Raw genomic sequence first — 25,755 nt, 5'->3', positions numbered from 1 at the left:
TTTTTTGGGGGATTGGAGATGGTTTGAGCTGTATTTTTTGCTGTCATTTTTGTTTCATGAGGAACAAATTCAGGAAATATAGAGGATGATTTAGAGACCAATAGAGAGAATCCATTGTTTCTTATTTGTGTATAAATTTTAGTGAAATAATTATACTAGCAGAATGTGTATTGCAAGCATAAATCTAATTGTAAGGTGTGCTGATTTTTTTCTGATTTCATTTTTCATAAAAATACTTTTATTTGATGTGGGTCTGATCTAAGCCTAAGAATCAATCTACTAAGAAAAATGAACACCCAAATTAGCTTAGAGTTTAAAATTTTTGCACTTGCACATTACAATTACATTGTTTGGTAATTATATATTCTGAAAACCATTACCGTAAAGACGTCTTTGTGTCTAGGATCATATATAATCTGTTAAGCAGCTTAGCTGTAGGATGGGCTCGAGTAGAATACAGTTGTTCATTCTCATGTTGCAGATAAGGATAATTGCTGATTGTTCATTCTTGTTTTAATATGATAAATATTGTATTGTACATAATATTTTCGATATTAAGTTGGATTTGAAACGAACCCAGCCCGGCCCATTACTGCCCGAAAATAGACAAAGCAACCGAATTCCCTCGATCTTTCCATCCGGTAACTCTCCAAATCCAATCCAACGATCAAAAACCCCCCAATCCACCCACCCGTAAAACCCCCGACCCCAACCGCGCAGCCACACCCACAAAGCCTCAGATCTTTCTAGAACCCTGCCACGTGTCGCCACCTACCCCTCACTCTCTCTCTCTCCCTAAACCCTTCTCAACATTTCTCTTATCTTCTTATTCAACCCTTCAATCCAACTCAACTCATCTCCAATTCTCTCAGAACTCTCACTCCAACTCCAACGAAAGCCCTTTTCATCAACACCCAGAAGCGAAAAATCATGGCTTGTTCATCCACAGCTCAGATTCACTTTCTGGGCAATTTGTCTTACGGTTCAAGAGCGAAGCGAAGCGGTGAGTACAAGTCTTCGGGATCAAGAACAGTGTTTTTGGGTCAAAGGGTTGGGAGAACGGGTTTGGGGTTTCAAAATGCCGCGTTTTTGAAGTTGAATAATAGGAGTAGACGAGGGGTTAATGTGGGGCCGATTAAGGTTGTGAATGAGAAGGTGGTGGGGATTGATTTGGGGACGACGAACTCGGCGGTGGCGGCGATGGAGGGAGGGAAGCCGACGATAGTGACAAATGCGGAGGGGCAGAGGACGACGCCGTCTGTGGTGGCGTATACGAAGAATGGGGATAGGTTGGTGGGGCAAATTGCGAAGCGGCAGGCAGTTGTGAACCCCGAGAATACGTTCTTTTCGGTGAAGAGGTTTATTGGGAGGAAGATGTCGGAGGTGGATGAGGAGTCGAAGCAGGTGAGTTATAAGGTGGTAAGGGATGAGAATGGGAATGTGAAGTTGGACTGTCCTGCTATTGGGAAGCAGTTTGCTGCTGAGGAGATTTCAGCTCAGGTATAACATAGGTGTTTCTGAAAGTTTTGAGGTTGTTGGGATTCTGTTGGTGGTGCGTGTGGTGAAAGTTAGGATTTTGAGGTGTTAAATTATATTATTTATATAATGTATTATGTTCATTCGTTTTGGTGGTGGGTTTTTTGAAAGTTTTGATTGGGGTGTGTGGAGTGCGGAATTTTGAAGTGTATGTTATTGTGTTGGTTTTGGCAGTGTTGGTGAAGCTTTGGATGGGATTTACTGTTAGTATCTTTTATAAAGTTCTATGTTGGTTTTGATCCTTTTTGGTCGTGGGATTGTTTGGGTGTGATGGAATGTTAAAGTTGATGATTTTTCTATGTGGTTTTGGCTCATTTGGCGGTGGTGTGTAAGGTTTTGAGGTTTTATTGTCTGTTTTGCTAAGAAATGTTACGAAAATGAATAGGGTGTTTATATATTTATTATTTGTATTATGCTAAAAGACTGTTATTTGAATGTGGAGTTTGTTTACTTAGGCCTGTAACTATATTGTTGAATGTTCAGAATCTGTCTGTTGTTTGATTTTTTGAGGAATTTGATACTGAATGTTTGGGTTGTACATTGTTTTGTGCTAGTTTAATGATGGTTTTTATTTTGGCTGGTGATGGGTCCTTCGGTTTGCTAATAAGTGGTTGGAAAATAGTAGACAATGATGATATTCTGCCACATAGATAATTTGGTTTGGGGAGTTGTTGCCAAGCAGCAATGGGATTATCTTTACGTATTTAGTTTTCTGATAGGCGAAAATTATTTAATATTACCATAATCAGAATATTTTCTGATAATCAGTTTCTTTTGTGTTTATAATTTAGGTTTTGAGGAAGCTTGTGGATGATGCATCAAAGTTTTTGAATGATAAAGTAACTAAAGCTGTGGTCACAGTGCCTGCTTACTTCAATGATTCCCAGAGAACAGCAACAAAAGACGCTGGTCGTATTGCTGGCTTAGAAGTTCTTCGTATCATCAATGAGCCTACTGCTGCTTCTTTGGCATATGGATTTGAGAAGAAAAATAATGAGACCATCCTAGTGTTTGACCTTGGTGGTGGTACTTTTGACGTTTCAGGTACTTTTTCAGACATTAATTGGTTTTATTGTCTTCTGTAGCTGTCCTTGGGAATATTTTTATTGCATCTGAATTCCATCTAGCAAAGCTTGAATATTTCAATATTTGCTTATTCGTTTTGTTTGATTGCAGTGCTTGAGGTTGGTGATGGAGTGTTTGAAGTGCTTTCTACTTCAGGAGATACACATTTGGGTGGTGATGACTTTGACAAGGTTGGAATTTTCACTCCTATGCACATGATTTTCTGGCTAGTTTAGGTGCTCAACAGACTTAAAATTATTAGAAATTGTATGCAGAGGATTGTTGATTGGCTTGCTGCAGACTTCAAGAGGGATGAAGGCATTGATCTCTTGAAAGACAAACAAGCCCTTCAGAGGCTAACAGAGACTGCTGAGAAAGCTAAGATGGAGCTTTCTTCCTTGACTCAGACAAACATTAGGTATGTTGCTTTTGTGTCTCTTGTAGTGCACACACCTGGATATCCACCACACTGGCCGTTTGTACTAATTATTTTCTGTTTTTTTCCAGCTTGCCATTCATTACTGCTACTGCCGATGGACCTAAACATATTGAGACCACCCTCACAAGGGCTAAGTTTGAGGAATTGTGTTCAGATTTACTTGACAGGTACCTAATATTGATTTGATTTAGCTTATCTTTTCATGTTGAGATGTTTTTTTAATAAGATACTGTTATTGAACCTATGGGTTATTTGTTGAGTTCCCCTTCAGTTGTTAGATGTTGTTTCTATTTGTGATCCTTTCTATTTCTTCACCATTTGGTTCCTAGTATTTTTTTTTTTGGTTGGTCTGATCTCTCCAATTTATCGTCCATAGGCTCAAGACACCAGTTGAAAATGCTTTGAGAGATGCAAAACTTTCATTCAAAGATTTAGATGAGGTGATCCTTGTTGGTGGATCAACACGTATCCCAGCTGTTCAGGAGCTTGTGAAGAAGATGACAGGAAAGGATCCCAATGTCACTGTGAACCCTGATGAAGTTGTTGCCCTTGGGGCTGCAGTTCAGGTTGGTTCAATGTTACAGAAATATGTCATTCTTACCTTCATCAATTTTGTAAGGGGTAGACTTGAAATTCTAATTTCTTGTCCAACTACTTATGACCAGAATTTGAGGATAATTTGTGGTTTCGATATTTTCTTCATACGGGATTCGTAATCTTACATTCTTTATTTTCTTTAATATTCTAGGCTGGTGTTCTTTCTGGGGACGTCAGTGACATTGTGCTTTTGGATGTGACACCATTGTCTCTTGGTCTGGAGACACTTGGTGGTGTTATGACAAAGATCATCCCAAGAAACACTACTCTTCCCACTTCCAAATCAGAAGTGTTCTCAACTGCTGCTGATGGACAAACCAGTGTCGAGATTAATGTGCTTCAAGGTGAAAGAGAGTTTGTTAGGGACAATAAATCTCTCGGCAGCTTCCGTCTAGATGGCATCCCACCAGCACCACGCGGGGTTCCCCAAATTGAAGTTAAATTTGACATTGATGCAAATGGTATTCTCTCTGTTACCGCTGTTGACAAAGGTACAGGGAAGAAGCAAGACATCACAATTACAGGTGCTAGCACCTTACCCACTGATGAGGTGAGTTTGAATGCAATCAACTTTTTACTTAATTGATGAAGTTTTCTCATAATTTATAGAACAAATAAAATTTCTAAAAGTAGGAATTACCCAGTTTGGGTGGAAGAAAGTGCTGAAGGAATTTCTGGATCAAAATATGCAGGTAGAGAGAATGGTTAGCGAAGCTGAGAGGTTTGCCGCTGAGGACAAGGAGAAGAGAGATGCCATAGACACAAAGAACCAGGCAGATTCCGTAATCTACCAGACAGAGAAGCAACTAAAAGAGCTTGGAGACAAGGTCCCTGTCCCTGTCAAAGAGAAAGTTGAGGCAAAATTACAAGAGTTAAAGGATGCAGTTGGAGGCGGCTCTACTCAAGGAATAAAAGATGCCATGGCTGCACTTAATCAAGAAGTCATGCAACTTGGCCAGTCCCTTTACAACCAACCTGGAGCAGGAGGAGCTGCCCCCGGCGCTGCACCTGCACCTGGGGCTGAAGCTGGCCCTTCAGACTCATCAAACAAGGGAGCCGATGGTGATGTCATTGACGCTGATTTTACTGATAGCAAGTGAGAAAGAGCCTAGTTTTTTTGTTCTCCCACTCTAGTTGATTGGAAATGTGTATAAGAAAATGATTTTGCAGGGATGGAAGATGGGTTTGGGTTGTCATTTTTGTTCTATGGGGAACGGATTTAAAATTTGTTTCTAGGAATATAGAGGATGAAAAACTGAACAGGGTACGCATACTAGCATAATTGGGTACAGTAAGAGCACTGGCTGTTTGTTTAGATTCTCCATGAAAAATATTTTGCATGCATTCTACCGTTCTTCTCTTGATGCGTTCCACAACTCTATGCAAAGTTAAAGCCTTTGATTTGCAAGTGATTGTTTTGGAACAAAAATGAGATAAGCTTTTACGTTTCGTTTTCATATTTTAAATAAACTTTGATATTTTTTATTTTTTTTTTCCCTGAAGTGCTGAAATGATTATTTTAAAATTAAAAAATAAATAGAGAAATTAGATATGAAAGGGAACAGAAATTTATAGTGTGAATTTAGAATGTATAATATTTTAAAAGGTGATGTTCAATGAGAAGGGTTTAAGATTAAAAATAATATTATAAAACGGTTATGTTTGTTGGCTTTCCGTTTCAAAATATATTAATAGGAGATTTTAAGGGTAGAAAGTCATTTTGTCTTTTTTTTTTTTTTTTTTTATTTATTTAAATATAACCTCGGAAGGATTTTATAAATTTTCCCAAAAATATGCCAAAAATAATGTAATAATTAAATCCTATGCAAAGCCATGAGAAATTTTATATGGTTTATTGCATTTAGACTTTAGACTGCAGTTATTATTAGATTTTTAATTACAATTTTATCCTTTTTGAAAATTACTAAATAAGGCATAAAAGAGTTATATATATTTAGAAATTTTATTTTATTTTTTTAATTATAAACCCTAATTCAATAAATTCTAATTCTTTTTTTCCAAACAATCAAAGATAGAATTTATGCAATTAAAAGGGTTTAATTAAGTTATGCAAGTACAATTGAGATGGAACATATGTTTTGTAATTGTAAGTTGCTTTATTAATTTTTATTTACTTTTTTCTTTTATTGCACTTCTTCAAAATTTGTAAGTTACTTTGTACATTCAAAATTTTTAATTGTTATTAATATAATCTTGAAAGTAAAAACATATATGAATGGATTCCATCTCTGAATATTTTACATTCAAAAGAAGATGCATAAAAATAAACAAAATGGTATTTTTGGAAATAAATAGTGTTTATAAAGACATTTATATATGCTAAAACATTTTAATGGATAAACCTAGAAGTAGGGTCTTGAAAGATAAAATGTAGGGGGTTCACAGCATCACTTTTCATTTATCTTTTTTTTTTTTTTTTTTTTTTTTAACTGGTCAGTTTGTGTGTACTTGAACTAATCTTTGAGGTCCATTGAATACCTTACAAACTTAAAGTATTAGATAAGCCACAATATTATTGTGATAGGTGATCCTAAGGTTTGTATCTAGAAACTCGAGGAAATGAGCAAACCTCCTTAACCGCCAAGTCCATCCTTGAGGATAAAAATATATATTCTAAACGACCATAGTGGGTGTCAAACCCACGGCCTTTTGATTTATCTTTGTTAGAGCGTTCAGCATGAAAGTGTCTATTTTTATCAAAAATTATAGGAGATTGTCTTTGTTGGAAAAAAAAAAAAAAAAATATATATATATATATATATATATTGGCTTTCTCTACAAAATTTAATTCCTTGCTTATATGCTCTTCTTGAACATACAAATTAACTATTTTTCACACTATTCTATCACATTATCTTATCCAATCCTATCAAAATACACATTTGTTTAAATATTCACAATTCAATTTAAAATCCAATCCTATTGACACGACTCGTCTCGACTCTCCCAATCTCATAGGATCCGGACGCACCTATGAGACTTAGGTCATCAAGACGTGTCATGTGGGAAAACTATAAAACTTGTTTATGAATTAAAATATCATAAAACTCTTCTAGCTTAAACATTTATAAGCACTCTTTTTTGTTTCTCACAAATAAATATAACATCATTTGTAAATAAACAAATGCAATTGAATATTTACAAAATGAACGAATGGTATCATATTTTTTCGTATCTTTTACAATCCAAAACATGAAATAAATACATGATGAAGAAACATAAACTTTGCAGTGGAAAATAAAACACAACTATGACATATATGATTAAAGAAAGTTGTATCGCCCAACCTTGAGTAGGATTCACTCCTTTGCATGATCTCCTTCTTGACCTAGTGGGGGGAAAGAAAAACACTTGAAAACGAGGGGTAAACTAGAAATGCTCAACTAGTAGGGAATGAGTTAGTATGCAATAAAACATTCATGCTTATAAAATCTCATTTCCATAAACACATTTTATAATATAAACCATCTTTTAGAACCAATGCTGAAATCTCTCATTGCAAAACTTATTTCTAAAAACTTTTATGGTAAACAAATCAATACTTATGTTTCTCTAAAAATATCATTTCTAAAAACATTTCATATACAGTTAACATTTGCGTTTATAAATTTTCATTTCAAATATATATATATATATATATATATATACACTGCCTTATTTTTCTTTTGTGCAACTAAATTGTCCAACCCCTTTATCCTAAACACTTTATCATACCTTTTAGGAAAAGTCTGAACCTTGTGTATAGAATAAAAGAGTTGGAGGTATGTGAATAAGTGATGGATTGAAAAGTTCAAGTTTAGGGATTCTAAAAAGGGCAATAAGAAGGGGCAAGTGACCCCAATAGTGTTATAAATATTTTTGGATTCAAAAAAAAAAAAAAAAAAAAAAATCTGCATATAGTTTTACTTAATGTTCTTGATTTACTTATGCATTTCCAGTACAAAAATAAGAAATGCATAAGTTTGGGGGTTGCATGAGAAAAATTGAGTTCTCTTACTTTATTTATCCTATCCTTTTTTTGGAGCCTACTACCCAAGCTTAACTTTATAAGCTTATAAAGACCTTTTGATCCTTAATGATATCTAATCTACATTAGTGGAGAGTAGTTCGATATTTAAACTTATGGAGTCTACTACCATGTGATGAACTTCACCTTTGTGCATAAAAGAATCTGAGAAGTCGAAGGGTGGATTGAAGTAGGGATTACCTACTCAGATGACCAATAGAGAAGATAGTCAATTCATTTTATAGTTTCAATAGAGAAAGATAGCCAATTCATTTTATGATTTTTTGGAGTGTTGAGCATTTTTCCTTTAAAATTATGTGAATAGTATTTTCTTCTTCTTGAATTGCGGTGTTAAGTTATTACGACTCTTTTATTCATATTCCAGTTGTTCGTTTCCCATTCTCATTTAAACTTTTAATTAGACTTTTACAATGCTCAATAATTAACAGACATTTAATGAGAAACCATTCCAATTAGGTATTTAAAAAAATTCCCCAACCATTAGTAATTGAAATATATTCACCCGCCGAACCATGATTTAGTAAACATTAAATTTCCTATTGTTATTATTGTATGATTAACCATATCACAAAAATCACATATACACATTTACCACAACTCCAATTTGTTCTTAAAAGATTATCTGACTTGCAAATTTAAATGAGATATCTACTATCGTTTAGTATCATGTTATCCAAATAGTTCTTGACACTTTTCAATCGGCTTGTTTATTTATTATCGATTGTCTATTCATTTTTCACCTTTCTTATCCTATTCTCATAGAAATAATCCTCTTGACACTTATATACATATAAGGATAAAGAATCACCATTCAAATTGCCTCCAAAATTTTACACTTTCATTGTTCATTGCTTCTCCCTAGGTTAATTTCATAATGGCTGACAGAACATTGCAACTAAAAGAGTCTGCAACAAATATTGACAACAAGGCCAACAACTCTAATTCTCCACCAAAGAAACTAAAAGGTATGAACTCAGAGTCATAAAGAGTCAAACGAAATAATAATCCATATTTCCAGTAACATAAAAACCAAAAAAAAAAAAAAAAAAATCTCTCTTCATATGCCGAAAGTTTGTTTCATGTTTATATTTACAAATTCATGTTATAAGAAATTATGTAAAGTAACACTTTCATATATTTATAAAATTTGACTGTACCTTTTCTCCCAGTACCGTTGGAATTGACGAACATTCTCAAAAAAGTTGAGACCAACTTACTAGACAAAAATTTAAAGCAATCATTGACCAAATGTTAGGCATCATGCAATCTGTCATAGATATTATTTATATTTATGACATAAATGCAAGGGAAAATGCATTTGCAGCAAGAGAACTGAAAAAACTTTAAGGAAACTAAAAAATAAATGTATAAGTTTCCTTTATAATAAAAATATATTAAATAAATTTCACTTCAAGTTACTAATTGCTCAGTATTAAACTTACTACTTGATTCTCCATATCCTACTTTATTTTGCTCTCACTGTTACTGTTTACCAATTCCAACGACACTTATAATATTATGCGGAAAAAATATGTTAAACAATTGTTATGGTGGAATATAATTGGTTCTTGTCATTACAATAAAGCTGTTTACAAGTTGTTTTAAAAAAATCCAATAAACAAACCTGCGTAATATGTGGGCCTTGGTTAATATATTGGAAGTAATAGTAATTATTGTTAGAGGAATTCAGATATAGATTTAACGTTGAAAAGGGGAAGGGTTTCAATAGATATAACAAAAATTATAACTAAATTTTACCTAGAATTTCGGTATAAGTAAAATTATTGTTAGAGGAATTCAAATATAGATTTGACGTTGACAAGTGAAAGGCTAGTTTTAATATGATATAACAAAAAATATAACTAAATTTTACCTAGAATTTCGATATAAGTAAAATTGACTTGTGTAAGAACACAAATATATGAAAAATTTATAGAAACCGAACAAACTATTATAATATAAATTTTTTGACATAAATTTGTAACGTAAATTATTGTCTTTTGATGCAATATAATCTAATATTTTTACCGTACAAAATTTTAACACAAATTTGTAATATAAATAATTCATCTTTTATATAGTATAATGTAATCTAATGATCTGGCCGGATGTGTGTCGGTTTGGTCGTTTCCAGCCAGATCAATGGCCGAAAACGGCCAGATCTATTCTAGCCATATCGATGGAATTGGCCGTTAACGGCCAGATCTCCGACGCACAATAACCACAAATCTGGCCATTAATGGCCATTGATCTGGCTATTTTCGACCAAATCAACAGTCATCTGGCTGTCTCAAGCCATTGATATGGCCGAAAACGGCCATATTGGTGCACGGACTAGATCTGGTCGATTGTGTATCGTTTCGACAGTGGTTGCCGATTGTCGGTAGTTGCTTGGGGGTAGGTAGGAGTGATTTTATTACAAATTAAACTTTTAGATTGTTGGGTGTTTTAGAAAAATTTCAAATGTAGGGGGTTAAGAGAAATGATTCAAAAAATAATAATAAAAATAATGTTATATTAATATTTAAAAATGAGGGTAATTTAGTAATCTATATAACATACCTTCTAATTTATCCCTCAACCAAACATACCAATATACATACCCATCAATTTACTACACTCTAAGTAAACACATATCCCTAAACATTCCTAGCAATCTTCAGGATGTGTTTGGTTAGGGCAATGGAAAGATTACTCCAATAATTAATCTATATTTGATTCTAGACATTCCCTTGTTTGGTTGTAAAGTAATAAAAGATTACAGTAAACTTTCCATCTCAATAGTGATTACTGTTGGTGATATTGGGGGTAATCAGATTACCTAGTCTAGAGGTGTTATTCTTTTTTTATCCCAAATTTGCCCTTAATTAAAAGCCATTTTGGACACAATTGCCCTTAGATATCCATCAAATAAATAAATATGCCAGCTTGGTCAAAAAGACTTTTGTAACCTTATTAAATAATATTTAAGGACATAAACGCCCCCGAAGTTTGAAAGAACTACACATATATGTTTGGCATTTTGTGAAACCCTAACCCACCATTCTCATTTCTCTTTTTTAGCGCTCAAAGCAGCGACGCTAGTGTGTGTTGACTCTACTCCATACGATGTCGAACACATGCATCAGGTTTGTCCTCTCGCCCAACTTCGGTAATCCATTACTGAATATCATCCCATGATTGAGTTTCTCATTGTCGTAGATCAGTTCCACCCTGATTGTGCTTCTCTTCGACGATCAAAAGCAGCGGTGATTTACATCGTGCTCTCACTATACTCCACACGACGTCGACCACGATGCATCAAGTTTACACACTTTAAAGTTGGGAGCAATGAACCAGTATTAGGCAGCATTAGTTATGTGTAATATGTTGTTGTAATATGTATGTAAACCTTAAACTATTTGACCAAACGAACTTGTTACGTAATAAAGCCTGAAAATAATCAGCAGCATTGTTGTTAATTAAAGGTTGCTGTAAATAATATGTCTGTTTCGAATCTTTTGCTTTTGTATTAAACTACTTTTTAATTTCTTCCACCGTGGACCCCGGAAATTGTATGGTATGTGAGGCTTTTGTATTTTCATGGGACTTGTGATTAGTTTTGTTAGTAAACGAGCCAGTTACGTAGCGGAAAACAAAAACATAAACAACATGGATCGTTCCTTAGAACCAAGATCCGGGTACAAACTTACAGTTTCTACAATATATATTAAATCTGCAGAAAATCAGTTCAAGGTTTAAGAAATCATACGCACATTTGGAGGCTCCTCCAACTTTGTCTCTGAACGTGTTTTGCTACCGACCCAAGTGTAGGATCGAACCGACATAGTCTACACGAAGATAATCGCAAGGAACTAAAGCGAGATTTGCTAGATCCTCTTTAGTCTTAAGAAACAAAGAAGAAGAATGAAGAATATTTTGATTTTCAATCAAAACCCAAAACTGGCGTGAGAGAGTTTACAAGGGGCTGTGGGTTTTCTCTTTTAATGAAAAAGGAATGAATGAAAAATTCTTTCAATGTTTAATTAACACTTTTCTTTTATAGTGTTATTTTAATTGCCTTATTCCCATATGGAATAGGCTTGGGCTCCAACCCAAACACCCTTTGTTTCCAAACACTCCCAATTAAATATTTATTTTAATTCATCATTATCTCAATTAAAATCAATTAATATATATTTAATCTATATATTAACATTTAACAATAATGATAATTTATTTAAATATATGCGAACACATATTTTAAACGTAATTTCACTTATTTAATTTTTCTAATAAATTAAATAAAGGCTACGACCTCAGAAAATTTAATTGCACCATGAAATTACTAAAACACCCTTTTGCCTAAAAAGACGAAAATACCCTTCTATCTTCCTGGCTCTTAAATTATCTTCTATGTGTGTGATCCATAGGCTCCTCATCATATCGACAGTGTATAGTAGCGCGATTAACACCAATTAATCGTCTCACTAAACACAGACCAAGATTGGCCCCTAGTAAGGCATCATAGCCACTCGATAGATTCGAATTCAGTAAAGCAGCTACCTATCAATGATATGGTTACCGTACAATTCGATCCTTTCATCATTCGCTATCTCAATGAGACCGGGGCATAGAAATAGTGTCAACCTCCGGTTACTCTCGATATTATGTATTCAGTTACTAGACCAATGACCTGTATTGTAAACTGGATAAAACAATAACTCAATCCCACTGTGGCCACGGTTTTAGTGTCATTGCCATTTACTGAATTGTGCCATGAAATAACTTCTCTCGTACCCTATAATGACTTCTTTCTATTATTATAGTTTAGAATATATACAATAAAAACATACACACTTAGCATATGAAAAATAGTTGGGCTCAAATTTTCTTTACTTATAAAATATAATTCTTTACATATACCAAAATTAACAAGTACAAAAACTTTAGCAACGGTGGACAGTAATGCCAATTCTCTCCGCTTGTTGACTTCCTTCCGATCGCTGCTCACCTATTTCCTGCAAAACATGGAAAAAACAACGGGGTGAGCACAAAAATGCTCAGTAAGTCATTCTTTATCTCTTCTCCTTCTTTGGTTCTTTCCTTACTTAATTCTCTTCTTCTTCCTTTCGTTCCTAGTTCTTTCTCTGTTTCTAATTCTTACTGTTCTTTCTTTCTTCCTAATTCTCAATGTTCTTTCCTTCTCTCTGTTATTTCTTTCTATTCTTTCTAACCATGATGGAATTCATGGTAATATACATGAATGATATGCATATGCAATAATGCAAAAAAAAAAAAGCATTTTTCTTTCTTCTTTCTATTTCTTTCTATTCTTTTCTTTTCTTGCTTGCTCAAGCTTCTCTTTTTCTTTCTTGTTTTTCTTTTCTTTTCTTTTCTTTGCTTGTTCAAGCTTTCTTATTCTTTCTTATTCTTGTTCTTTCTTGTTCCTTCTTTTCTTATTCTTTTTCTTTCTTATTGTTTCTTTTCTTATTCTTTGTCGATCGGACTCAGTTGATGCATGGATTCGGAACCTTGGCCATGTGGGTGAGTACAGTCCTTATCTACATGCACTCTTGCTGACCATACAAATTCTTTCTTTCTTCTTAGGCCACTCAATTAAGGTGGCGTGCATGTAGGAATTCTTCTTGGTACAACCCTCATCTAGATACACTCTTACAGGTTGTACAATTCTTCTTCTTCTTATGCCACTCAATTAAGGTGGCGTGTATGTGGGAATTTCTTCTTAGCACTCACGGTTCCCCATCATAACAACCTATTCTTTTCTCTGCTTTAACACTTTTTCTTTCTTTAATTCTTTAGTGCTTTTTCCTTCTTTCTCTTTATTCTTGGAGTGTTTTACTCTTAAAATTCTTTATTCTTTCTTAGGTACTACATATATACAAATATATGCATATGGATGGCTCATGCTTAGAATTCTTACTTAAATGCACTCATGAAATGTTGCATAAAATTAAGGTTTCTACTCATACTCATGCTTCTCTCAGGCATTTCATCAAACAATAAATGTGCATATACAAACTCTACTTTAACTATAATTCTATTTGTTTCTTAAACCATCCAAAATGAGAGTAAAACTCTCTTGTATCATCACAATCCCTATCACGACAAAACACTCCCAAAACTTTCTTAAACTCTTCCAATTTCAACCAAACTTCAATATATCATCATACAATCAAAAACACTTCTCATACTCAAATATATCCAACAACAAGCATAAATAATTAACAATCTCTTCTCAATTTCCCAACAATCATAACATATACATGCTTAAAGAAATCTCTACTCAATTGATTTCTTAAACTTTAACTTGAGTTGGATTTTGAGTTGGATTTACTTACCTTATACTTGAGTAGTCTCCACTAAAGCTCTCTACTCTTGTTGAACTCAAATTTCCCCTTAAGCCTAAGCATAAACTTAATAAGAATTCAACTTCTACACAAGTAAATCTTATATATAGAGCAAAAATTCTTACCTCTTGTTGCCTAGAACCAAAACCTTGTCAAAATCCACTCAAAAGCCCTAAAAAATCCTTGGAAAATTGAGTGAAAAGTTGAGAGAAAATGGAGAAGGAAAGTGGCGGTGGAAGAAGAGAAATAAGGGGGTTTGTAAGACTAAACCCTTAATATCTTATTTTAATAAACGTACTTTCCCATTTTGCCCTTACACTTTCTTAATTCCATCTTTGTCCCTTAGTCAATTACCATAATGCCCTCATTTTATTGCATTCTCCTAAAATTCTATCTCTTTTCACTCCCCACAATTTCAACTAATTTTGAGTGAAAAGACCATTTACCCTTAATACAAGTTTAAGGCATTTCTTCACATTCTCTCAAAATAACTTTAACCAAAATCAACTAAGGGCTATAAAAACATAAATTAAATTACATACCTCCGTGTGGGCGTTACATACCCGGGAGTGATGAATCCTTTGTCTATCCACCATAGTCTTGATACACTTCTTGATGCAGCCAATCACTACCGTATTGACACTCTGAATAGAACTGCGTTAGGCTAGTGTCAAACTGCACCAATCGGTGCACAAGACTCTCTGGTGATCTCAAGTCTAAGGATCAAATGCACCACCATTCGTTAGAGGATTTGTTCCATAGACACTAGGGTTACCATCCATATGGATCCTCTATGGGTCAGTCTAGTAACTTGCCTACAGCAAGCACCCATGTGTTGCACCAGGTTGTCACCAAACAACCTTGACAAGTGAGATTAGTCACTGCGTTTCAACAAGGTTGTTCAACACTATGAGTCTTAGCGTATTATCTGTGCCCTACTTCAGAATAATACGGGCTACGAATGTTTCTAAAATGGCCACCATATGTGCTCAAGGGTTCTCACTATCAAGATTTGAAACACTTGGTACCCGTCACGGTTCTACCATTATAAGGACATATATCAATACATACAATGATGATTTCGCGATATAGTATAAAATGTCTTTTATTGATTAATGAACATTATTACAAAGAGTCAATTCTACAATAATTTGATTGCTCTAGGGCATCTACTCTAACAAGTTTGGCTAGGGATGAAGACGCGGGGGTGGGTTTGTGTGGTTGGGGGAGGGGGGGTTGTTGTGATTTTGATTAATTTTGTGTGTGTTTGGTAATCTTGGCAGGGTTGCTACCATTTGAATGGTAAAGTTGTGGTTGGAGCGCATGGGGTGTTTTGTGTTTGTCCCGGAGATGGTGGAATTGTGGTGTTGAGTGCTAGTTTGTTGGAGTGGAGAGATGTTGCCCATAGGGTATGATTTTTGTTATGGTGTGGTGTTTATTGAATTTGTGGTGTTAAGTGGTGGTTTGTGTGTGAGTGAAGAGATGTTGCCCAAGGGGTATGATTTTTGTTATGGTGTGTATGGAATTGTGGTGAAGTGGGGTGTTCGATGGTGGTTTGTTGTGGTGTTCAATGGTGTGTATTGGAAGTGTGGTTTGTTGAGTAGGTGCCCTAGAGCTAATCATTATTGTAGAATTGACTATTTGTAATAATGTTCATTAATCAATAAAAGGCATTTATTCTATATCGCGAAAATCATCATTGTATGTATTGATTATGTCCTTAGAATGGTAGAACCGTGACGAGGGTATCAAGTGTTTCAAATCTTGATAGGGGAACTGTTAGTAAACGGTCCCGTATACGCAGTGGAAACAAAACAAAATTAATGTAGAGATCATTTACATGAGCCAAGATCAAGGGTATAATTTTACAATTTTATCAAAGCAAGAATCTACATAAATTAATAATCTAGTTTTAGAAACCATACGCACGTTTGGAGGCTCCCACACTATTGTCTTTGAACGTTTTGCTACCGATCCAAGTGTAGGATCGAACCCACGTAGTCCACACGAAGACAATCTCAAAGAACCAAAGATGGATTTGCTAGATCCTCTTTGGCTTCAAGATTCGAAGAAGAGAAATCAATTGAAATTGATTTAGGCTAAACTAATTTTTCTGCCGGTGGAGTGTATTCCAAAAGGGGGCTGCTGTGTGTTTTATTTTTCAAAGGAAAAATCCTCTCCTTAAAATCACACAGTTTTCCTTTTTATTTAAAAACAATTTTCCCTAATCCCATACGGAATAGGCTTGGGCTCCAACCCAAACGCCCCATGTTGCCAAACACTCCCAATTTGATTTATTTTATTTTCATCATTATCTTAATTAAAATCAATTAATATATATTAATATATATTAACATTTAACAATAATGATAATATATTTAAATATGTGCGAACATACATTTAAACGTAATTTCACTTATTTGATTTTTCTAACAAATTAAAATAAGGCTACGACATCAGCAAATTTAATTGCACTATGAAATTACCAAAATACCCTTTGCCTTAAAAGACGAAAACACCCTTTTTTCTTCTTGGATATTAAATTGTCTTCTAGTGTGTGACCCATAGGCTCCTCATCATATCGGGTGTATAGTATCGCGATTAACACAAATTAATCGTCTCACTAATACATAGACCAAGATTGGCTCCTAGCAGGCATCATGGCCACCCGATAGATTCGGATTCAGCAAAGTAGCTACCTGTCAACGATATGGTTACCGTGCAATTCGATCCTTTCATCATACGTTATCTTGACGAGATGAAGGCATAAAATAGTGTCAACCTTCGGTTACTCTCGATATTATTTATTCAGTTTCTGGACCAATGACCCGTATTATAAATTGGATAGAGCAACAACTCAATCCCACTGTGGCCACAGTTTTAGTGTCATTACCATATACTGAATTGCGCCGTGAGATAACTTTCTCCCATACCCGGGAGTGATGAATCCTCTGTCAATCCACCATAGTCTTGATACACTCCTTGATGCAGCCAATCACCACCGTATTGACAGCTCTGAAAAGAACTGCGTTAGGCTAGTGTCAAACTACACCAATCGGTGCACAAGACACTCCGGTGATCTCAAGTCTAAGGATCACATGCACCACCATTCGTTAGAGGATTTGTTCCATAGACACTGGGGTTACCATCCATATGGAATCCTCTGGTGGGCCAGTCCAGTGAACTTGCTGCGGTGTAATCCCCTACAGCAAGCACCCATGTGTTGCACCAGGTTGTTACCAAACAACCTTGACAAATGAGATCGGTCACTTTCGACAGGGTCGTTCAACACTATGATAATCTTACCGCATTATCTGTGCCCTTACTTCAGAATAATATTGGGGCTACGGACATTTCTAGAATGGCCACCATATGTGCTCATAGGGTTCTCACTATCAAGATTTGAAACACTTGATACCCTCGTCACGATTCTACCATTCTAAGGACATCTATCAATACATATTGCAATAATAATGATTTACGCGATATAGAATAAAATGCCGTTTATTGATTAATGAACATTATTACAAAGAGTCAATTCTACAATAATTGATTGGCTCTAGGGCACCTACTCCAACAAGAACCCTATGAGCACATATGGTGGCCATTCTAGAAACATCCGTAGCCTCAGTATTATTCTGAAGTAAGGGCACAGATAAATACGGTAAGGCTATCATTGTGTTGAACGACCCTGTCGAAAGGTAGTAACTGATCTCACTTGTCAAGGTTGTTTGGTGATAACCTGGTGCAACACATGGGTGCTTGCTGTAGGCAAGTTCACTAGACTGACTCACCAAAGGATTCCATATGGATGGTAACGCTAGTGTCTATAGAACAAATCCTCTAACGAGTGGTGGTGCATGTGATCCTTAGTCTTGAGATCACCGGAGCGCCTTGTGCACCGATTGGTATAGTTTGACACTAGCCTAACGTAGTTCTATTCAGAACTGTCAATACAATGGTGATTGGCTGCATTAAGGAATGTATCAAGACTATGTTGGATAGACAGAGGATTAATCACTCCTAGGTACGGGAGAAGTTATCTCACGGCACAATTCAGTAAATGGCAATGACACTAAAACTATGGCCACAGTGGGATTGAGTTGTTGTTCTATTTAGTTTATAATTCAGGTCATTGGTTTAGTAACTAAATACATAATATCGAGAGTAACCTAGGTTGACACTATTTCTATGCCGCGGTCTCGTCGAGATAACGGTTGATAAAAGGATCGGATTGTACGGTAACCATATCGTTGACAGGTAGCTACTTCACTGAATCCGAATATATCGGGTGGCCATGATGCCTTGTTATAGGTCAATCTTGGTCTGTGTGTAGTGAGACGATTAATTGGCGTTAATCGTGATACTACACACTACCGGTATGATAAGGAGCCTACAGGTCACACACATAGAAGATAATTTAAGAACCAGTTTACAAGAAGGGCGTTTTTGTCTTTTTAGGCGAAAGGGTATTTTGGTAATTTCACAGTACAATTAAATTTGCTGAGGTCGTAGCCTTTATTTAATTTGTTAATTAAATTAAATAAGTGAAATTATATTTAAATATGTGTTTGCATATATTTAAATGAATTATTGTTATTGTTAAATGTTAATATATGAAATATATATATTAATTTAATTTAATTGAAATAACAATAATAATTAAAACTAAAATATCTTAAAGGGGCTGTTTGGATGCAAGGAGTTGTTTGGATTGGTGCCGAAGCCCATTCCATGATGGAATAGGGTATAGTGTTGCACTATATAAGTGTAACACTTTGTGAAATAAAATTAATTAATTCATTTCATTCACAAAGCAAAATATTCCAGCCCCTTTTTGCTCTCCCACGCCAGATTTCTTTTGCTTGAATCAAATATTTCATTTGATTTTCATCTAGGTTCTTAAAGACTAAAAAGGATCTAGCAAATCACTCTTTAGTTCCTTGAGGTTGTCTTTGTGTGGACTACATTGGTTCGATCCTAGACTTGGGTCGGTAGCGAAATCCGTTCAGAGACAAACTTGGTGGATCCTCCAAACGTGCATAAGATTTCTAAACTTCAAACTGATTTTTTTGCAGATTTTATTATAATGTATAAACTGTAATTTTTGTGCCCTGATCTTGGTTCTAAGGAACGATCTATCATGTAAATCATTTTTGTTTTCCGATGCTATAGATGATCGTTTCCTAACATGGTTTAGGAATTGTGGTGTCCAAGAATTGGCGTGTGTATGGCTGTGGTGCTATTGCTGGCGGTTCCTATTGTCATCTTGCTGGTTTTTTTGTTCTTGGAAAGGTGTCGGTGTGCTGCTACTTCACATTTGCTGGGTGTAGAGAGGGTGTAGACATGTTGCTTGCTTTTGCTGGGTGGTAGGGGTGTTCAAAAGTGGTTAACTGAACCAGTTAACCGCTTTTTTGAACCGAACTGGTTTTTCGATTCGAAAAAATTCCCGAACCGAAACCGAACCAGTTCCCCCCTCCCCCCCTTTTTTATAAAACTTATTATTTTTTATTTTTTCCTAAATTAAATTTTAAATATAAATAATACATATCCAAATAAAAATTAAACATTCATACATATCCATTGACCACTACTAACATTACATTAAAAATATTGTTATTTTTTTATTTAATATATAATACATTATATTATTATTTTTTATTTAATATATAATATTTATATTTATATTTATATTTATTTTTATTGTTATTTAATATATATATATATAACCGGTTCAAAAAACCGATTTCGGTTAACCGCTTGTTATTTTTTCCCGAACTAAAAATTCGATTTTTTGAATTTTTCGAACCTTAACCGAACCGTTTTTTCGGTTAACCGATTTTTTGGTTTGGTTATCGATTCGATTTTTGCATTTTTTTGAACACCTGTACTAGGTGGGGTTGCTTAGGCCATATTGTACAAGCACCAAAAGTGTTTGGTGTGTTTTGGATGATGATTGCCTTGTCTAGATGTAGTGATTGACGATTTTTTTTTAATTATTTTATTGATTTTTTTCTGCAAAACAACTGGTTGCTGAAAGAAAAACAAATTAATTTGGTCAGTTACATTTAGATTTGTAACTTATTTTGAATTGGGATCAATATTGTGCTTAGCCGGAATTATATATATTCAACCAAACAACTTAATAAGTGTTACCTAATAATCTTCACTAATAAAGGCATTTTAATAAAATAATATCTTAGTAATATATAATTATTGTCAACCAAATGCCTTAATTATTTATCAGTGTTGACAAACCAAACACAATAATAATTTATATCCAATAATATTTACCAGTGATCTATCTATAAGATAACCCAATTTTTTTAATAATATAACATTATGTGAACCAACCGTAACTACAAAATAATCTATTTTTAAATTAATATAATATTTCTAATAATGTACAATATAATATTCAGGATAATATTTGGACATAAACTTTACCCATTAAAAAAAAAGAAACGGAAGAACAAATAACAAAAAGCCAAAAGCGAGCAAGTCGCCGTAAACGCCGCCAGGACAAATGCCACGTAGGTTCGGAGTAAAACCCGAAGCAAACCCTTAAAACATCCGAGCCTCCAGCCTCGGACTGTCACAGCTGGAGACAGCCTGTCACCAACAAAGTCCCACTCACGTATTCCCCCTAACTACGTTCTCTCTCCTTCCCTCCTCTCTCTCTCTCTCTCTCTCAATCTCTTCCCCTGCTCGCTCTCTCTCTCCGTTAGGGTTTCTCGATCTCGTTTTTCGATTATCCGATTCTCTGCCCGAGCTCGCCAGATCAAGATTCGTCGCTTTGTAAGCTCTTGTTTGATCTAACTTTTGTTCGTTTTTGTTACGTTTTTCGCCATTTGCATGCTTCTTTAGCTTAACGTCCTCGCTTCGCTTGTTTTTCCTTTGATTTTCCCACCATTTTTGTACAATTTTAATTACTAGACGATGTTATCGTTTGCATGAAACGAGTTGATGAGTTCTGGTTTGTGATTTGGTGCTTTTATTGTTTGTGATTTTGTGTCTGTTTGGTTGCTGAGGAAGTAATGGAAAATAAAAGAGTAAACATGATGAAAAATGAGGGAAAATGATTTTACATTCTTTGTCACAATTCTTGCTGTTGCAAGTTTTACGTTCAATATTGCAAGATTTATGTTCCAAATCACAAATCATGCATGTAATGTTACAGGTTTGACCTTTATCGAGTATCAATACCCTCGTAAATCATGCATGGAGCTGATGATCGTTGTTTGTGTAGGAAATTATTGTATTTGAGAAGTATAATTATTGTTGGTTCCGCAACTGGTTTAGTGATGTGGTTATGTTTGGTTTTATTTATAATATTCTATCTCAGTACATGGTAGCTGTTGTTATGCATGTGTTGTAATGGCATGTTGTATAGAGAATTTTTGTGTTATTAATAGGACTCGAGGTTGCTATTATGTTTTACGTTGGTACGTAGTAGCTGTTGGTTTATATTATTGTGCAAGCTTGTTTTGTTTCTTACTAGCTACGTAATTGTTGCAAGTAAATGTTTTACTTGGAAATGTATGATTTGGATTTTTTTGGTTTGTTCTTTGCTAAATGTCGTAGGGCAGTGATGTTTATTATACGTGGTACTTGGTGGCAAATGTATGGGAAGGAATTCTTTTTGGAGTATAACTTCTTTCAGTTATTATTACAAATATTTTGTATCCGTAGCTAATGGATACATGTTCTTTATTATTAAATTAAAGGTAGATGAATTTAAACCTTGTTTATAAATGTGTTCTTATGGCATTGTAACAAGATTTTTTTTGGGTATCAATGATGGGGCCGTTATTTGGCTAATTTTAAGTCAGATAATTGTTTCTAGTTGATGCACTGCATTGATCTTGGTTTATACAGTAAGTAGCATTTGCTTAAAATGTTGTTTGCCAAATGTTGTAAGTGATTAATGTTTCATTTTATATGGTAACTTCGGCGGCAGATGCATTTCTTTTGAATGATAGTCTTGCCAAATGTCCTAGGGCATCAATGTTTTACTTCATATAGTAACTTCGGTGGCAAATGCAAAAAATCAAATCCTGTTTGGAAGCTAGAAAAGTTTAACAACATTTGCATGTGTTCTGATGGCATTGTAATTAATATTTTCTGGTATTAATAATAAGGCCCTTATTTTGTTAATTTTAAGTTAGACAAGTGTAACTATAGTTTCTAGATGATGCCTGGCGACAATGTTGGTTTTGTACCATAATTAGGATTTTCCTTAAAATGTTGTTTGTGAAATGTCGTATATCATTAATGTTTATTTTTTATGGTAACTCCAGGGTCAGTTTTTGGAGCAACGTTCCGCTAAATGTTGTAGGGCAGTTATTTTTATTTTATATAGTAACTTTGGTGGCAAATGCATGTCAAGGAACTCTGTTTGGAGGAATGTTTTGTTTTCAGTTATATCTCCAAATAAATCATATCTTGTAGTCATGTTTATACACATTTTCTTTATGATATTGCAATAAATAGATTTCATTGTTGTATGAACGGGCCACTTCATTATTTCTCTGCAAACACTTATAAAATGCCATAGAAGCCAATTTTAACCTCAATGTAAACGTTTGATGTGTTATGTATATTCTTTCAGTCAGGTTTTTACTTAAATGTTTTTCCAAAGGAGTGTAAGGAGTTGAATTTTGATTATGTGGTGGAAGCAGGTGTCTTATGCATGGTAATAGAAAATATTTATTTATCTATATTGTAGGTTTTGTTTCATGGATTTCAGTGACTCTTCACACTTATAAATATTAATGATCTAGAAATTTCTTTTAAAGTATGCAAATGTTAATTTTCTGTTAATCCTTTTGGTTTGTCGTTTATCATCCCAGGCTATCATTAATGTCTTATTCCAATGTTTTTGGCGGTTTTCACATTGATGATGCAACTTAAATTAATGTCAGTATGCCATCTGTTTGATAGGGCAAGCTGGGGGAGCAGAGTATGTGATTTTGATCTGTGTGATTCTTTTGTTGTGGGATCATGTTAGTGGGTTTACTATGTAATTACATGGTTATTGACTTACCACCAGAATAGATTGTTGAGGTTTTTAAAGTGTGAATAAAGTGTGGTAACCATTGTACCACTTATGCTTGGCTGGGATGTTTGCCATCTGTACTCATGTATAGAATATAGTGTGTGTTTGTCGTATTGTTGGCTATTTGCCAGAATTTTCATCGGATAATAATTAATTGATCACATTAAGGAATTTATTCGAATTTTATGGTTATGCAAAATCTGTTATGTTGATTATGTTCAACTTTTTGGTTTTAATTTATTTTTGGTCAGAGTTCCTTTGTCTATGACAAATAATGGAAGTCATGAAATAAGGGGCAAAATGTATTGTTCTGGAGGAAGGTTAAGATTATGCTTAATTTTTTAATTTCATGTGAGTTTTTTGTTTGCATTTTCTCAAGCTTTTGGCTATCTTTAATGCAGGTCAGTGGGCTGGATCACTAACAGCACATCCAAAACCTAAATATTGTTGGAGTGATCAGCAGAGTCAAACCATTTTGGTTTTGGTTGATTTACAGGGTAGATATGGCTTTGTTGCATATGTTGGAAAACTGGAGCAGATTGCCATGTGATTGCTCTCGGGGATGATGCTGATTGGTATCTTTTGAATTTTTTATTTGAAACTGCTGTTATCATCATTAATCCTGGGAAGGAAGCACATTCATCCCCTGAGGACCTTTTGTATCCATGCTGGCAGAGAGCATGCGTGGAATCTGTGCTTCGGGTAATGCCCCTGACGAGATTTGTTACCGATGCTTTCGGTGTGGCGACAATTTGTCTAGTTGCAATCTTGATTTTTCTGGGTTTGCTGTGCATTGCTTACTTGTTTTACTTCCGCTCTCGTGTTCGTAGTCAAGATTTCGTACAACTTAGTTATTTTGGTGGCCCTTGGATAATCCGAATCACGTTCATTTTGTTTGCAATCTGGTGGGGTTGTGGTGAAATTGTTCGGTTAAGTTATTTAAGACGTGAGGGAAAAGCTTTGAATGCTCTTGACTTAAAATGGCAGGAAAACGTCTGCAAAGGCTATGTTGTCTCAAATCTAGGGTTTGCAGAACCTTGCTTGTTCCTGACTCTTGTGTTTCTCCTCCGGGCACCATTACAGAGAATGGAGTCTGGAATTCTAAGCCGAAAATGGAATGGAAAAACAGCCGCCTATGTATTTCTCTACTGCTTCCCAGTTTTCATTCTTCAGCTCATCATTATTCTAATTGGACCCAGGTTACAGAAGGATAAGAATAACTTACAAAAGTTGCCCCGTTATTTCACGAGTACTTCTGCTACTTCTGTGGATATTGCCCTGTGCACTTACCCTCTACTCAGCACTATCCTTCTAGGGCTTTTTGCTACTGTCCTAACTGCCTACATGTTTTGGCTGGGAAGGCGGATTTTGCAATTGGTCATCAATAAGGGTTTGCAGACAAGGGTTTACACATTAATAGTCTCAGTTTCCAGTTTCCTTCCTTTAAGGGTTCTTTTACTTGGTTTATCTGTTTTATCGAAACCAGAAGATGTTCTGTTTGAAGTTCTTGCGTTCTTTGCTTTTCTTGCCCTTTTATTTTGTGCTGGGGTCTGTATTTTTATGCTTGTATACTGCCCGGTTGCGGATTCTTTGGCTCTGGGGAATCTACAGGACTTGGAGGCTAGGAGAAGATTTATTGATGATCATAATGACACCATATCTCTTGTTGCTAACCAGTGCCACACTGATGAAAGTCTTGAAATTAGCCCTGGGAGAAACTCTGACACCTCGACCAAGCGCGGGTCCATCTCTTTTCGCATGTTGGGAAGAGATGGGACTTCCAGTAGCCCCTATGTGGAACTGAGTCTCTTCTCTCCCAGCTGCAATGCAACACCACCAGGATCACCTCCGCTTCTGGGCTGGCCTATGCGCCAGCCGGGATAGGTTTATGAACCTTAAAAGCAAGCAAGAACTCGCGGTGAATATCAATTTTGTGGAAAAGAAAAAAAACTGATTGTAAAGGCTTTAGCTTCAATAAGGAGTTTTTATTCTTGGTTTGTGTTTTTCTTTTTTTCTTTTACTCTACATTTAGATATCATGGTTTTTGCTTGATGGGAATTTATGATCTTGTTATTTTTCTTTGTGTAACATTTCTAAAAGAGCATTTTTTTTTTTTTAGTTTCTGTCTGTGCACGGCCTTTTCTTCCTTACCTTTTATGCGTGACTTTGAAGCGATTCATTATTTAGTGATTTAATTGGAAATTTGGAATCATACTTCTAAAATTAATGGCTTGTAGACTTTTATTGATGATTACAATTTGTTTGAATGCGGTTTTATTTGGAAGCACCTTTTAGAAAAGTACATTTGAGCGATATTATCTTTTTACTTATATAGCAAGGTTTTAGCATCCCACGATCAATCAAGTAGTCAGGTCCTATAGATTCTGATTGAAGGGGTTTGCACTCCCAAAAATGTTATGTACACAAAAAGTTGGTACCCAAAATTTACGCTGAAATACGTGGCATCTAACTCGAATATCATCATGTAGGATGGTAGAAGACTTCTGTAAATAGACGATCATTTAACAGTTTCGGACGGGCATTCATACTTTCTGGACAGTCATTCATTCAGAAATGAACGACGGTCCATAAAAAATATTTAAAAATAAATAAAAAATCAATGGACTCTTGTTCAAATACTAGGGACGGGCATCCCTTTAAC

At 35.0% G+C, this 25,755-nt stretch overlaps 2 protein-coding genes across 2 annotated transcripts; both read left to right on the top strand.

Moving 5' to 3' along the window:
- The first annotated feature begins 707 nt into the window (after positions 1–707).
- Positions 708–4,952, top strand: LOC116128933 (stromal 70 kDa heat shock-related protein, chloroplastic). Its single transcript, XM_031414680.1, has 8 exons — positions 708–1,500; positions 2,328–2,580; positions 2,713–2,792; positions 2,877–3,019; positions 3,109–3,207; positions 3,417–3,606; positions 3,789–4,187; positions 4,330–4,952. The coding sequence occupies exons 1-8, from the start codon at positions 931–933 to the stop codon at positions 4,735–4,737; spliced, it is 2,142 nt and encodes a 713-aa protein (XP_031270540.1). The 5' UTR covers positions 708–930; the 3' UTR covers positions 4,738–4,952.
- A 15,727-nt stretch (positions 4,953–20,679) lies between these two features.
- On the top strand, positions 20,680–25,192 carry LOC116128935. The gene is made up of 2 exons (XM_031414681.1): positions 20,680–20,833; positions 23,495–25,192. Exon 2 carries the CDS (start codon positions 23,799–23,801, stop codon positions 24,975–24,977), a length of 1,179 nt encoding a protein of 392 aa, XP_031270541.1. The 5' UTR covers positions 20,680–20,833; positions 23,495–23,798; the 3' UTR covers positions 24,978–25,192.
- Positions 25,193–25,755: the final 563 nt, after the last annotated feature.

Source organism: Pistacia vera, unplaced genomic scaffold (assembly GCF_008641045.1).
Source record: "Pistacia vera cultivar Batoury unplaced genomic scaffold, PisVer_v2 Contig205, whole genome shotgun sequence".
Classification (NCBI taxonomy): domain Eukaryota; kingdom Viridiplantae; phylum Streptophyta; class Magnoliopsida; order Sapindales; family Anacardiaceae; genus Pistacia; species Pistacia vera.
The sequence above is the reverse complement of the archived record's forward strand: the minus strand, read 5'-3'. Positions and strand labels throughout refer to the sequence as shown.

Bases quoted from the DNA above. Each gene is read 5' to 3' on its own strand.
- LOC116128935 (XM_031414681.1), top strand. From the start codon at position 23,799: ATGCCCCTGACGAGATTTGTTACCGATGCTTTCGGTGTGGCGACAATT.
- LOC116128933 (XM_031414680.1), top strand. From the start codon at position 931: ATGGCTTGTTCATCCACAGCTCAGATTCACTTTCTGGGCAATTTGTCT. The intron at 1,501-2,327 runs GTATAACATAGG...TTTATAATTTAG, and splicing joins CTGAGGAGATTTCAGCTCAG to GTTTTGAGGAAGCTTGTGGA. The intron at 4,188-4,329 runs GTGAGTTTGAAT...CAAAATATGCAG, and splicing joins GCACCTTACCCACTGATGAG to GTAGAGAGAATGGTTAGCGA.